The following is a 15,354-nucleotide window of genomic DNA, read 5'->3' as shown; positions in this document are numbered from 1 at the left end:
GCGTGCCGCACACGTGATCAACACGAGGTAATGACGCGGAAATGACGCGGAACGACGTGCTCTGGCCGCGGCCAGGGCGTGGTTACACATGGGTAGGACGGGAAATCTCAGCGGGTAATCGTGGGTGGAGCATGGTAATAGCATGTTCTGCGCCTGTATCGTGGTGTTATTACGTGAAATTAGCGTGTTACGCGTGTGACAGTCAAACGCCTTTCTCCGCATATATACAGCGCGATTTGCTGAGCACACGTCAGTTGTGCTCGAGACGTCAAGGGGGTGAACATGGATCCCCGTCAGCGTAGTGACCTCGTCTTAATCCATTTTTATTTCTTGACATTTCTTTTCAAGATAATAAAATAAAAATGATGCCGTAGCTTGAAATCTTGATCTTCACGGGACTGTGTCTTGAGCGGTTATGATTTCTAAAGCCCGGTGTTATCCGAGAAATGCATCCCTGCCGAGATTTGCATCCCCTCGCTACTACAACCACTTTTACCTCGTTTTATCTCACTTTTAGGGAATGTAATGGCGAACATATAACCAAAACCACTTTGTCTTGCATTTGTTGGGAATGTAATACAACTTAAACCATTCCGTCTTTGTTTTTGTTGTGAACGTAATCGAACGGTAAATCTTCCCCCCCTCGTGTGAACGCGCATTCTGCTGCGCTTCCAACAAAAGCGATCGTATTCTATATAAAACGCTTATTAAAACAATAAAGCGAGCTAATTATAACAATTGGGAGATCCTAGTCTATATAACGCGTTTATTTAAACAATAAAGTGCGATCGTATTCTACAAAATGCGTTTGTTAACGCGGATGAAAAAGTCACCAACGTCAATGCAAAGCGATCGCAGCAGAATGCGCGTTCACGCTAGGGGGTGGGGGCGTGGGGGTGTTGCGTAGGAGTCGGATTTGGGCACAACACCGGCTCGGGAGCTTTTATACCCGTGGTCCACACGAGAAAATGACGCAGAAATTACGGGATGAGGAAGCGGAACAGTCGCCGGCGTCTGTTTTGCGGGCATACCACGAATGAACAGCGGGTTGGCCAATTTTGCGCATTTTCCAACGCGGGCAACCATGGGCAAAAAAAAAACGCAAAATTTTAGCCGTGATTCAGCCGCAAATGTCTGTGTGACCGGCCCCTAAAATCCCATCCCTCTTACCCTAGCTCCAACCAAAACCATAACCATAGCTCTACCTACAGCTTTAACCCTATCTCAAAACAAAACCCTAACCCTTGCTCCAATATAAACCCAAACTCAAGCTCGACTTTAGACATTTCCAAATATTGTCTAAGTCTGACTCACCCCTGTTAGCCCGACCTGAAAGAATCCCAACATTTTTCAAAGTGCTACTGACCCCTGGCAGTCCGAGGTTAGAGATTGTCAGACATTGTCTTAGTCCAAAGTCAAATGTTTGTATGTGTTGTGTTGTTACAAAAGTAAACATCAAATTTAGTGCTTGAAAACAGGGACCTAATACATCATTTTGTTTTCATTTTGAAAAGAAAATGCCACCTAAATACAACAAAAATACTGCTACAGTAATAATATAATATAACATTGTACAAAAATACTAAAGAAATACTACATAAATACTACTATTGACTACTTCAAACATTCTACAAAATACTTCAAAAAATACTGTTTTGGAAATACTTCAAAATACTACAAAAATATTATTATGGAAATACTTAAAAATACTTAAAATACTACTATGGAAATACATCTCCCGAAATACTACAAAAATTCTGCTATTGTAATACTTTAAAAATACTACAGAAATATTATGACAGAAATACTACAAAAATATCACCACAGTAATAATACAGAAGTACAACAGATATACTATAACAATACTATGGAAATACTACAAAAATACTACAGAAATATCACAAAAATACTACGACAGAAATACTACAGCAGAAATACAAGAAAAAACCACTACAGAAATATAACGACAGAAATACTACAAAATTCCAACTACTGTAATACTACAAATTTACTACAGATAATACTACTAGATTCTACTATAGAAATAATAGAGGAATAATAAAAAACAATACTATGTATATACTGTACTACAAAATACTACTATAAAAATAGTAAAGATTACTACTTCGGAAATACTACGAAAATACTCCAAAAATCAAACTAAAGTAATTCCACAACAGTATGACAGAAATGCTGAAAGAATCCGCCTGCAGAAATTCTCCCAAAAATACTAAATACAATACAACTACAGTAATACTACAAAACTAAATCACATTTTTTTTGCGTTATTCAGGGACCTAGTGTATCATTTGGATTTAATTGTGAGCGTATTCAAACCAATTTGATTGGAGTAATATATTTCAAAATATGTTTAATATTAGATGTCTAGGTTTATATTTATCCATAAATGAAACAATTGGATACTTCTCCAGGATAGGTCCTTTGGCCATTTTTCAACTCAATGCGGCCCCCTGGTGACTCCAAATAGATGCCCGCCTCTTCTCTAAATCGTCCCTCAATGGTTTAATAAAGAGTAATCGTTTTTTAAATATGCAAATGATAAATGCAGGGGCGATTATAAGTGCAGAGCGTTGGGGGTGCTCAGCCCTCAGAGTGTCTAGCTGGTTAAAAAAAATAATAATTTAAATAATTTTAAGCGATTTAGGATCATTTAACACTGTTTCACCATATAGAAATAGATCAGGTGGGGTTTTTGTGTATTTCTTTATTGTTACTATGGGTAGTAGACTCTCATCTGAACATGGTGGGTTTTTTTTACAAAAAAAAGGGGATGATAACCAAGTCATGGTATTGGGTGGTAAAATAGTTGTTCACCATAACTGCATTATAACATACTCTCACCGTAATACACCGAAGCCTCCAGATTCCGCCGGAGTCCGCCGTTATGCCGCAAGTGACACCAGCCGAGCCAAAGAGGAGCGGTGCTAGAAATCAAATGGACTGAACCATTTCAAGACAGTGGAGTACTGTATTTCCAACGTCGTGCTGTTAAAATATTTTTTTTTGTCTCCCTTGGAAAATCTAGCATTTTCATCATATTTAAGCCTATCCTGTCCTTTATTAAAAGTGGAGTACGGCATTGGAAAACTTAAAGCTTCAATCATGACTTTAACAGGAGATGGCGGCAGAGTAACATATGATTTTCACGAAAGTGCATGGCATCACTCCAAGCCCTCGAATAAACTATTCTTTTTATTATCTTTTGGGGGGTTTGTTCCGCCCGAAACGGCCTGGTACAGGCATGTTAAAAGCAGATAGGCCCAATGAAAAATAACGCCTAGGGTTTTTTTTTTTTACTCAGTTGGGCATTTACTATTTAAGGACACCTCAAACTAAGCACCTTCCTTCTGAAGGATTTTATACATTGGACAATAAAATATTTTATACGATTGAATACAAGTTACATTTATTGAGTGCAATGAAGATTTTTACCGAGTAGGCTTAAGTTCAATGACAGGTCATGCTGATCCGAATGCGGAATGTTTTGTCTGGTTCTGTTGATAAGAGGACTCTGACGAAGGACGGCAGGCATTGTTTTGATAAACGCTCTGCTGTTTTGAGTTTTTCCAGATATCGAGGCGGGGTGGTGGGGCCCACATGGGGGCTTTCCTGGTGCTCCCATGGGAGGAACCGTCACACCAGCTTGCGGAAAAACGTGGGCCGAGAAGACAAGCAGAAAATCGAGAGAGGAGGCTTGACAGAGACTCGATCGACACTAATTCGGCCATATTCGATGGAATTCACTTAGTTAAAATGTTTAAGAGATTAAATCTACCCCAGTGTGGAAATGCCGGTCTCTTGTCCATCTTTTCCATCAAGAAACAAGCGTGCATTGTTAAGTGAATGTAGGTTGTGTTTGGTTAATGGAGTCAGATAACTAATTCGAATAATTTGGTAAACGGTAAATTTTAATATTTAAAACCTAACTCTTCAAAAAAATTAAATGCTAGAATTTTTAGGGGTGCTTGGGTTGAATTCGGGGTTGCTTAAAAAAGGGTTTGAGGGTGCTTGAGCACCCCCCAAAACGGGATGGTTTTTCCAATGGATAAATCGTTGTTGGATGTATCGTTGGTTTACCGAAAGGAATCTTTAAAATACATTCTTAGTAGATTAAGTACTGTACAGAAATAATGTTTATCACACAACGACGTTGTGTTGTTCTATCGTAGCTGTAATGTCAGTTATCTGGCAGAGGAGGACGCTAGCGGACAATCCTCGCTGTCAACCCCACCGGAAGTGAAGGTGCGGAAGGCAAGCCTAACATTTTCCAGCCGGCGTCGTATCTTTTGTCCGTCCGCCTCCTCGCCGAGAGCAACATCTTCCGCCTCAGTCATGGCTAATGTTGCCGACACAAAACTCTACGATATCCTCGGCGTGTCACCGTCGTCTTCCGAAAACGAACTCAAGAAGGTAGGGAGCGTTCTACGGGTATTCTCGAGTTAACGCCAGAAAACCGCATCCCACGCCCCGCCTGTCTTCGACGAGCGCCCGGGGTAAAATGTAAGCAGGAAGTACGTCGTTAGCCTGCTATGCTAATATTAGCGCAGAATGCTAACTGGCCTACATCATCGTCGTCTGCGTATGACGTTGCCTGTGGAAATGTGATAAACTCTCAGAGCTTGCTGGTTTCATTCGCAGACGTAATGAACAAACCCTAATTCAAACTGGAACCGAGAATTTTGCATAATTGTTTTAGGTATTCAGCGCTTGACCTCCCCTACTGCAACATGTACAGGTGTCAAGTCTCTTGGTTTAAACTATTTGGTTCGCTAAGCTCACACATGTTAAAATATATAGGAAATAATGAAATCATTTGTATTCATTACGATGATTCATTGAGTGTAGTAGACAACTGAATCTCAATTCGGTCGTAAAGGATCTACTCAGAGCTCGTAAATTTCCTTTTATGTCCTAAGATTGGAGCAGTTACTTCATAGTACTGGACAAAACTATTGTATCCATGATCGTTAAGTTATTTTGTATTCAATTCACCATATCGAAGCCTTAGTTTCACCTACACATCCATTACCAAGGTTTCGCAAACATTGATCCGCCATTTTGAAAGAATAAGCTAAAGTTTTGAGACTAAAATCTGCCTTTACGTGTACCATTTGCGTTACGTCATCAGTATATACGGCAACATCAGTGCATGCAAATACCTCCTGCTGGTGGAGAGATAATGATTAGTTTTGTGCTATCTGCCTCCTCAGGCTTACAGGAAACTGGCCAAAGAGTATCATCCAGACAAGAACCCAAACGCTGGTGACAAGGTAAAAATTTACAAGGGGCACTTACAAGGGAGAGATTTTTTTTTTTTGATAGCATTTTGTTTCTCAAGACAATATTATATAGGACCTTATTTGGCTACAAGCTTTGTCATGTGGTACACCACTCCACCACATTCATCAAAATATGTTAATTGTTGACAAATAAAGTAGATCTTGATTCTTATAAAGTGTCATCATTCAGTGCTCACACGGCATATCGGTATTTGAATTTCGCATCTTTTGTGCATTAGAGGTAAGAAGGCTTAAAAAAAATCAAGGCCGACCCAGGCCCCTGTGTATTACTGCAAGAAAGATCCTGAACTAGACCAATGACCTTGATTTGTAGGAACGAGACAGAAACAAACCTAACATTTTATTTGTGAGGACTTGGGAGGAGGAGAGATGTTTTGTGAAAACAAATGAAAGCTTGTCTTTTCTAACAACAAAATCTGAGTTAAACAAGACTGTATAAACATTTACCGTGTTTCTATTTCTGTATCTGCAGAGGTTATATTAACCGACACTTTTCCATCATTGACAGATTATTTTTGTCAACATTGACAGGGACATTTTAAGACCATCCTTAATTTTGCCGGGTTGAAAATTGGGCCATACACCAAAGCTGCAGTACGTCCCCAGGAATCTAGCATGGCACTTTAAGGGAGCGCGGCAGAGAGCCAAAGAAGAACAAAGATGTGTGGACACACGGAAGAGTTCTTTGAATTGACATTGCAAGAGTTTAGTACAGTACATATTGTGACAATGCAACAGTTTTATAACCATATATTCATAATAAGCGCGAAATGCATCATGCAAATTAACGTTTCTACTTTTAACTCTTTAGCTTTCACCCACTAAAATCGACAAACTACCACGCTCGTTTGCGTTCGCGCCAAAAGTGACAAGTGTGCTCCTTTGCTGCATCCCTTCTATTGATGTGATGTGTGTGGTTTGCCTGTAGAAAAAAAGGCACTATTTATGAATGGATACAAGTGTTCAATCCACTATTTATGTACTGCAGCATTTTGGCCGTGAGGACAGGTAAAACCCTGAAGTTCTCCCCCATATGAAATGGAGAGTACAGATTGCAATAGTTACTAGTAGCAGGAGAAGCCTCCTGATCAGACTCAGATACAGCTCCTTTATCATCTGGTGGCCGTTGTCCTTTCGGTGTAAAGCACCATCCCGACCGATGAGCCAAATCATGGCATTGATGGGCATTGGCGTGTGTGACAATACTAATACTAGATCCCTAATCATCGGGGGAAACCATTTTGTTCCGTAATTTAGATAAGGCCTGTTGGGTTCATATTCACATCATACAATATGCTTGCATCTGTCCTGTGGCTTTCATATATTACTTGAAACACAAACTTTGTGTCTGGCATTACATATTAAAGGCTGAAAAGGCTCTTTGTTTGGTATAGGACGCAGTGTTTTGTATCTATATTCAAATTATTTATGTATTTAAATAAATAACTACATTGATAAGATACATTTAGAAAGAGCCTTTCTTGTTTGGTTTCATTTTTTTCCTTGGGCTTCTTCCAAATATCCTGTTACTTTAAGTTCAAGGAAATCAGCTTTGCCTACGAGGTGCTGACCAACCCTGAGAAGAAGGATCTTTACGACCGCTATGGCGAGCAAGGCTTGCGGGAGGGCGGAGGCGGCGGCCCCGGGATGGAGGACATTTTCTCGCACATCTTTGATGGCGGCCTTTTCGGCTTTATGGGTGGCCAGGGCGGACGCTCGCGCAATGGCGGCCGGCGGAGAGGCGAGGACATGGTGCACCCACTCAAGTAAGAATATACAAAAGTACATTTGTATAATCACTTGGAAGGGTGGGCTGCAACGTTTTTTTCAGGGTTGTCAAAAATTAATAATAGAAATAGTCGACAATGGAATTCATTATGAACTATTGCCGCCACACAAAATTTTCCAACAGACCAAGTTATCTCTTCATGATTAAAATCTATTGACAGTCACACATGTACAAAAGCCTCTCAAGTGACAACATTGACAAACAGAAATGGCGGCGTAAACATCAATTATGCATACTATAATTAACTAAACCAAAACAGTGTTATGGCGACAGCTTGGTGACAGACGCTGACAGCTGAACAAAACGGGTCTGACTCCTCGTTTTTGGTGACCGGATTGTGCATTTTATTTGCATGTATTTTGCTACAAAATATCATGAGTTTTATGCCAGACTCTGCCTGACAAATGTATTTAAAATTGAATATATGCAGCCTGAAAAATGTTGTTAAAACGTTAAAAACGACAAACATTAGTTGTTAAACTGTTAAGAATCTTTAAGTTATTTTGTATCAAACTCTGCAGTTAACCACTGAATGTACTTCAAAAAATGCACAAATATTTTATTTACTGTTCTATTGCTGCTAATGAGCCTGCACTTGGTTGAAGGGGATAAAAATGTCCACTTGATTTTGTGGCCTGCCCCTAAAACTGGAAAGGTTTAATAATGGATTTATGTCTCTAGGGACAGAGCAGTGCGCCTAATTGGTTTGTTTTATGTTGTTTTATGTTTATGGTTTATGTAATTATAATTAAGGCTTGTATAAGTTAAGTTTAACTTACTTTTGGAAGATGAGCTTCAAGAGTTTGGCGAATTCCTCTTTCGTAGTAGAAAGTATCCGAAAAAAGCGATCCAACTATCTTCTCAACTGCATCAAGTTTTCTTATTCCACTTTCTTTTCAAAATAAATGGCTAGTCTCTTCTGCTCGCTGTGTGACCTCTCACAGCGCCACGCAGCGGAAATAAGCACTTCAGTACTGTCCTGTACTCGTAAAAGGGTGCACACAATATAAAATCTAACTAATGTATTGATATTTTTCGACATCTTGAAAAAAATGTTCGTCTCTACCGTTTTTTGTAACTCAAATGGTCATAAGTAGGGGAGCGTCTGTAAGTTGATGTCTATGGTTAATATCCACTGTCTTCTGATGCTTGCTTTGTCTAAATTTGTGTTTCCCTTAGAGTATCACTGGAAGACCTTTACAACGGCAAGACAACCAAACTACAACTAAGCAAAAATGTTCTGTGTAGCACTTGTAACGGGTCGGTTTCATCGATCATCTGTGTCTTCTAAGTTCCGTTCTGAAAGGTTTTCTGAGTATCTTTGTGGTTTGTGCAGGCAGGGCGGCAAAACGGGTGCCGTCCAAAAGTGTGCCGCTTGCCGAGGACGTGGCATGCGCATCATGATCAGACAGCTGGCCCCTGGCATGGTGCAACAAATGCAGTCTGTGTGCACAGATTGCAATGGAGAAGGTGTGTTTGCATTTGAGGTTTTGGGCTCTTGTGATATAGATTGTTATTCGGCTCTTCAGTTTGTCAGCAATATTCCTCCCGTGACTATGTCTAGGGACTGAGCTTCCAGTCCTCTGCCTTCTAATTTTCCATAGCTGTTCATTATCAAGTGTCATACAAGTGGTCCCTAACTTTGAGAGTCCAGTTTAAATTGAAGTAATCCTCTGCAATCAATTTGTGTCACCAACCGATTCTTGACTTTCAGGCGAGGTGATCAGCGAAAAAGACCGCTGTAAAAAGTGTGAGGGCAAAAAGGTGGTAAAGGAGGTGAAGATCCTTGAGGTGCATGTGGACAAAGGCATGAAGCATGGCCAAAAGATCACTTTTGGCGGCGAGGCAGATCAGGCGCCAGGCATTGAGCCAGGAGACATCGTTCTTGTGCTGCAGGAGAAGGAGCATGAGGTAGGCGTAAGTTGTTGTTCGCCATGGTCTCTATTCCTTTTTGTTTTGCTTTTACAGGCACGGTGATTTGCATAGGAAATGTTATTGCAAATGCTCTAGGTTACAGTGACTGACAGAAAAAGTCAGTGTTACTCTAACAGTGAGCAGAAGATGAGAAGTTTAAAGGATTTTTATTTTTTTTTTTGCAATACGGCTCAAAGATTTACACATGCTGAAGTGATCATATCCAAATAGTAACCAATTCAAATGATGATTGACACAATGGTTAGCCAATGAAATTCTGATCAGAATGACATGAAGTTGTTCACTGTGCATTCAAATTAGACCCCAAAATCAAACTGTGTAACGCCTGTCGCGATAAATTTTCACGCTCCATTATTACATACAAGTGTGTACAATCATTGATTGACTAAAAGTCAAAAATTCATAAATTCTCTTTATATGTCTAAAAAATGGCCAAAGTAAAATACACAGTTGCAAAACCTTTAGTGCTGTTAACTGGTCGTCTCTAAAGGGCCACTTCTGGATTTCTAGACCTACCATTACAAAAATGTCTGAAATACAATATTTTGTTTTTTCAGTTTGTGATCAAGTTTGACAAGGTACCAGGTAAGGCTTCATGCTGTTGTCTAAACTATTTCCCAGCTAAGATGCCTTTGCTACATCTGCAGCGTTTGATTGGACCAAAAGAATTTAAGCGAGAAAAATATCTTTGTTCCAACCCGGATTACGCAATGTTGGTAGCACCTGCAGTTATTCCAGTTAGGGACAAAATTTCAGAGTTTAACCTAAAACCTTCCATATTGTCCAACGTTTCAAGAGCAGCATTTGATTTACTCGGGGTACATCTTGGATTGGAATTTTAGGCGAATTTTACAGGAATGATAAGGGGTGATATCAAATAAGTTTTCGTATGCTATGCTGAAAGACAGGGGTCACCAACATTATTGCCTGTAGGCACCAGGTGGCCCCCTATGAATACCTCAGTATCCAGTGGACTGGATCCGAAAATAGCTCATCGGTGATGTATCTGTGATTTTTCTAGGATGTCTGGTTTCTAACTGGCATGAGAAACCATTGACATTATCTGTGTATTGAAATACATGAGTGATCCTTCTAAAATTGTTTTGAATTTTAGCCTTTAACCAATACATGTAAATTACCCAGTGCCCTTATAGTGGTTAACTATTTTAACCCTTTTTCTAATTAAACCTGTTAACATCAAATCATCGTAACGACATGAAAGTGTTATTTTTCTAAATGCATATTAGACTGCTACCCTTTCGGTAACTAGAACGTAGCTCTCAGCTGCAATTAGGTTGTAAACTCTAGAAATCAGTCGTTGCTAATGATTTTACTGTTATATTTCACATGTTTAATCATAATTACTTTTTTCCCCGTTTCAATGGTTCCTTTCAATGATGTGCAAAGATTTGCTGAAAATGTGCCTTTGTCTGCATGCATCTATTTATATCACGCCATATATCAGGTAAATGGTCTAAGTACCAAATAAATGGGATGAGATCATAGCTTTGTATAAAATTGGATAAAATTTGTATAAAACGAAGCAATGTGTACTCATTAATATACCTATCCTCTAGATCGACACAAAAAACAGACCAGCTGTTCTAAACTTTTGGCATACGCTACACAATTCGAATACTACGTGGCGTTGTAAGAAACACAAGGGACCGGTTTTATTATATTTCAAACAAACGGAAGACATTTTTATGACAGTATGTTTGAAACTGTGTCTTCTGTCAGAAGCGTTCTGCTTTTCATGACAATTAGTTCAGTTATTTACCTTCAAGAAGACAAATGCTGACTGACTAGAACTGCAGGTCAAGCTGTCAATCCAGATTTATTCTCCTATCTTTCAGGACACTTTAACTACATCTCATTAATGTTCCACTTTAATAGCGAGAGGGCATTATTACTTTTCTTATTTTTAAAGTTCTAGATAATAGGGGTGGGACGATGTGCTGTGGTCACAATACCAATGTGCCGATTTATCGATTTATATCACGATTCTTTATAATTGCGATTCAACAAGTATTGTGATTTGATATAATTTGATTTTGATTTCATTTTCATTTCCTTTCTTAAAAATCGGGCAGCTTAAATCATACACTTCTGGGTCAAAAAAAAACATAAATGATGTCTAAACAACGCACATTAGTCTGTCAAAAAAAATCCCATCTGCATTATATACGGTTATCGTTATATTGGCTTAATATTAATACTGAATGAACACTTTAATAAAGAAGAGCAATGTAATCAAGAAATTAAGTCAGAAATTAATCGATAAATCATTATTAACTTAACATTTTGTTTCTTTTATTAACACAAATGCCACAGTGCAGAATTTTAGCCTGTTAAAACATTTTGAGGAACACTGCACAGGTGAGGTAGCAGGTCGAAAGATCTTTGACTAAAGTTTTCAGTAATTAGGCGCAAAAATGAGGTGCACAGATGAGTACAAATACTATTACCGATGCTGCCCTACTTACGAATGAGATCTGTTCCAGACGATCAATCGTTCTTAAGTCAAACTTGTTCGTAAGTTGCTTCAGTGCTATATTTTGTATGTTTAAGGTTTATGAAAGTATGTTTAAGTCTTGTCTGAGTAACTTGTATTGTTTTGAAACTGAAAAATAAACGTTTAGTCAAATAATATGCTCTGTAACTCTACAAAGCAGGCTGAATGATAAAGCATAGTACTGAAAAATAAAGCTATTCATTAGGCGTTGACATTCTGTGGTCTGTGAACCCCTTTGAAATTAAGGGCTATACAAATAAACTTGACTTGACTATAAAGGTAGGTTTAACTTTTACTTTTAAAAGGGTTAGGCGACTTCCTCCTCCGTGGTAAAAAGTGGCCAAAAGAAAGCGATCCAACCATTTTCTCAACCGCATCAAGCTTTCTTTCCACTTTCATTTCAAAAGAAACTGCACGCCTCTTGTATAAGCTTTGCACCAACCATATCGAATGCACGAGATATTAAACAATAAAAACGTCAAAGTTCTTAGCGTGCTAGAGATACAGTGCAGTGTGTATGCACACACCGGGAAGTAAAAGCTGGATTTCTTCTTTGGGGTGGATGCTGGGTGACCTCTCACAGCACCACGGCGCAGAAAGAAGCACTACAGCACGGTCCTCTACTTTGATAAATACAATATCTAACTTACAGCAATGTCTGGATATTTTTCGACATCCCGAAAAATATGTTTCTATTTAACGTTGTTTGTAACTCAAATGTACGTAAGTAGGGGAGCGTCTGTACTTTAAACACAAACACACTTAAAGTGGATAGAGCAGCAGAGCAGATACATGTCTCATTGCGTCTCTTCAAGTTTTAAAATCTCAATACATTTAAAGTGATTTCGGCAGACAAATGTCTCTTTTCTTGAAGTTCTTGGGCTAACTGGTAAACAGTAAAAGGAAGTTAGTAGCTAAGTAAACATAGGGTCTCTTAAAAACTGTAAAAAAAATAAAAACATTCAATAACTCTTTCAACTTGACGTCAGCTTGACTATGAACTTACTTTCCCACATTTTGAAGAATATGGCGTCACAGAAATGGATTCCGGAGAGATTTTTTTTTTTTAAATCACCCAAAATAAAATCATCATATATAAATGATTGGATTTTTGTTTTGTCCTACCCTTATTAGGATGTGGACCAGAAATTATTTGGTTTCTCTGGGTGTAGGTTTTGCAACCTCTGTAGTAACGTTTTTTCACACAGACTTTCCGGCGAGACGGCAACGACCTTTTCATAAACCACAAGATTGGCCTAGTGGAGGCGCTGTGCGGCTTCCAGTTCATGCTTAAACATTTAGATGGCAGACAGATCGTGGTCAAGCATCCTGTCGGGAAGGTCATCGAGCCGGGTAGGAAAGCCCCTCGTTCCTATTTTCGCTTCAGCCCGTTCTGCGTCCGGTAGCATTGAAAAACAACTTTATACAATGTGGCCCCGTTTGTTTTTCAGGCATGGTGAGGTTGGTGCGAGGTGAGGGTATGCCGCAGTACCGCAACCCCTTCGAGAAGGGAGACTTGTATGTAAAGTTCGACGTGCAGTTCCCTAACAGCAACTGGATCAGCCCGGAGAAACTGGCGGTATGGAAACTTGTCTTTTTTCTTAGTTTGTTTCAATAGGACTCTGTGTGTTATGTAGTGCTTCATATTGGTAGAAAAAAACTATTAATTAAAAAAAGCTTTATTGATTTGAAATGGAAAAAAATCGAACTATAAACGTGCATTATTTTAATATAAATGCTCTAAGGTCGAGACATTTTTATTTTACATAATATAAGCCTCCCCTACATAATTGTCAGCTATCTTGCTGATACAGGTACCCAAAAAACAAAACCCTTTTGCAAAACCCTTTTGCAAAAAAAAGTAGAGGCTTTGCGTGATTTGCTCACTTAGTGCCTCCATTATTGATATTCTTTGTTGTCCATTTCAAAACTTTTTTTCGGTTGCACGACACAATGAAGAGACATCTAGTTGTCAAATAATACAAACTGTCCCTTTTAAACTGGCAATACGAAGACTTGTTCATTTATGTGATTTTTTTTTCAAAAGCAATGAATACCTGTCAACAAATATATATATATATATATATATATATATATATATATACACACATGTGTGTGTGTCTTTTTTTTATTGGTTTTATTATTGGTTTTCTGTTTTGGGGGTTGTTGGGTTAAGTGACATAACTTTTTCTTTTCATTGTATTGTATTTGTTGTTTTTTTTCACCAGATGTTTTTCCTTTATTGTTCAATGGGTACATTTGGTCTTCTGTCATTATATTTTTCCTGAGTTATATATTTTAATTTAAAAAAACAAATCGATTTTGAAATGTACATTTTCCTTACATTTTATACAATTGAATCAATTTTATTTGTTTATTCAGAAGTGTGTTTTATTTTATTTTTTTATACATTAGCTCTAAAAAAAATTACAAACATGATTAGAAAGTACCCTCTCTATTTCACAGAAGGTACGTGTGTATATATATTCCCTGTGTGCTTTTCTTCTTTTAAATTGTTTTACAATTGTTTTTTTAAAGTTAACGTTATACTCTAATAAATTATTTTAGAAATTAGTTTTGCTGTATTCACAAATGTTTTAGGATTGGAATTGTCTTTTTTGTTGATAACCTTGTGAATATTGTTTGCAATGAGATTTGACATGGCACTAAACATCTAATACAAACCTAAGTGAAAAATAAGAGTGTCAGTATATATAGGTAAAAATATTTACATGGTAACACTTGGAGACTGGCCCAAGTTGTAAAAATAGTGCAAACAGAACAATATTGCATCTTTTTGGGAGAGTTTGGGTTTGCATTTGGACCCTATTTGAAACTGTCTTTTTCTTACTTTCACCGTTTTCATCCCAGAATAAGAGAAAACCGCGAGCACTCGCATGAAATTACTCTTCCCCTTTTATTTTAGCATGAGGTTAACAAAATGTTTCCATTAAGTTTTATTTGTATTGTCATTTTCTGATGTCATTTCTGTTTTAAAACTGAATTTTCTTAAGATTGTGTTTAGATTTCCCTACATATTGAGTGTTTATGATTTCTTAATCCTACTACTAGTCTACATTTGTTGCTCTGACCACAGATATGCTTAAATTTAAAAAAAAGTAAATAATTAAACATCTTGCAGGAGTTGGAGGACATGCTCCCGTCCCGATCCGAGGCGCCCATAATCACGGGCGACACAGAAGAGGTGGATCTTCAGGACTACGACGTGAGCCAGGGCTCGTCTTCAGGGGGCCGCCGGGAGGCCTACAACGACAGCTCGGATGATGAAGGAAACCACCACGGACCGGGCGTCCAGTGCGCTCACCAGTAGCCCGGTTCTAAAAATTAGACTTTATTTAAGAGGCGGCTGCAGGACACCAAAGCTGTGACCTCCTCTCGGACGAGAATGTCTCCTGTTTGTGTGTTGCTTCTTTTTTTCCTGAATAGAACTGATAATAATTTAACGAAAGGACACATTCACCCAAGCTGTTTTCTCTTAAAACGTGTCTGATTTTATACAGCTTTGTTTATTTCGGTAGGTGTAAACTCGTTTTTCCCCACAACACCCACCGCTTCCTTTATATTTTTAATCTCAGATCGTTTATATCATCGTGTCGCCTTGTATTCAAAAGCAATGTGTGACTTAAAAAAATAGCTATCTATGCTGAAACCATTTGCATGTACAAACGAGAACTAAAAAACGATCAAGCTTTTGGTTCCAGCACTTGTACTGCAGTCATGTGAAGTTACTTCGAAATGTTTTGAGTTGTTGAATAAATTGTTGAAGAATCATA

The 15,354-nt window shown here is 38.4% G+C and overlaps 2 protein-coding genes across 3 annotated transcripts in view; one reads left to right on the top strand and one right to left on the bottom strand.

Annotated features, from left to right (window-relative positions):
• LOC148367088 (trans-1,2-dihydrobenzene-1,2-diol dehydrogenase-like) overlaps window positions 1-4,491 on the bottom strand; it is a 24,829-nt gene extending 20,338 nt beyond the window's left edge. The window contains exon 1 of one of the 2 annotated variants that reach the window (XM_088333891.1): window positions 2,863-4,491. The gene's annotated coding sequence lies outside the window, so the exon portion shown is untranslated. The remainder of the gene's footprint in view (window positions 1-2,862) is intronic. The other variant, XM_088333892.1, reaches the window with a different exon arrangement.
• On the top strand, window positions 4,241-15,354 carry LOC148367087 (dnaJ homolog subfamily A member 2-like). The gene is made up of 9 exons (XM_088333890.1): window positions 4,241-4,431; window positions 5,232-5,291; window positions 6,858-7,087; window positions 8,290-8,370; window positions 8,447-8,580; window positions 8,825-9,021; window positions 12,769-12,913; window positions 13,012-13,139; window positions 14,703-15,354. Exons 1-9 carry the CDS (start codon window positions 4,354-4,356, stop codon window positions 14,889-14,891), a joined length of 1,242 nt encoding a protein of 413 aa, XP_088190016.1. The 5' UTR covers window positions 4,241-4,353; the 3' UTR covers window positions 14,892-15,354.

This window comes from Urocampus carinirostris, chromosome 4 (assembly GCF_059441175.1).
Source record: "Urocampus carinirostris isolate Australia breed hairy pipefish chromosome 4, RoL_Ucar_1.0, whole genome shotgun sequence".
NCBI lineage: Eukaryota > Metazoa > Chordata > Actinopteri > Syngnathiformes > Syngnathidae > Urocampus > Urocampus carinirostris.
The sequence above is the reverse complement of the archived record's forward strand: the minus strand, read 5'-3'. Positions and strand labels throughout refer to the sequence as shown.

What these genes read in the sequence shown, in the direction of transcription:
- LOC148367087 (XM_088333890.1), top strand. Translation starts at nt 4,354, where the DNA reads ATGGCTAATGTTGCCGACACAAAACTCTACGATATCCTCGGCGTGTCA. An exon ending in CCGAAAACGAACTCAAGAAG is followed by an intron (nt 4,432 to 5,231) that starts GTAGGGAGCGTT and finishes CTGCCTCCTCAG; the next exon opens with GCTTACAGGAAACTGGCCAA. An exon ending in GACATGGTGCACCCACTCAA is followed by an intron (nt 7,088 to 8,289) that starts GTAAGAATATAC and finishes TGTTTCCCTTAG; the next exon opens with AGTATCACTGGAAGACCTTT.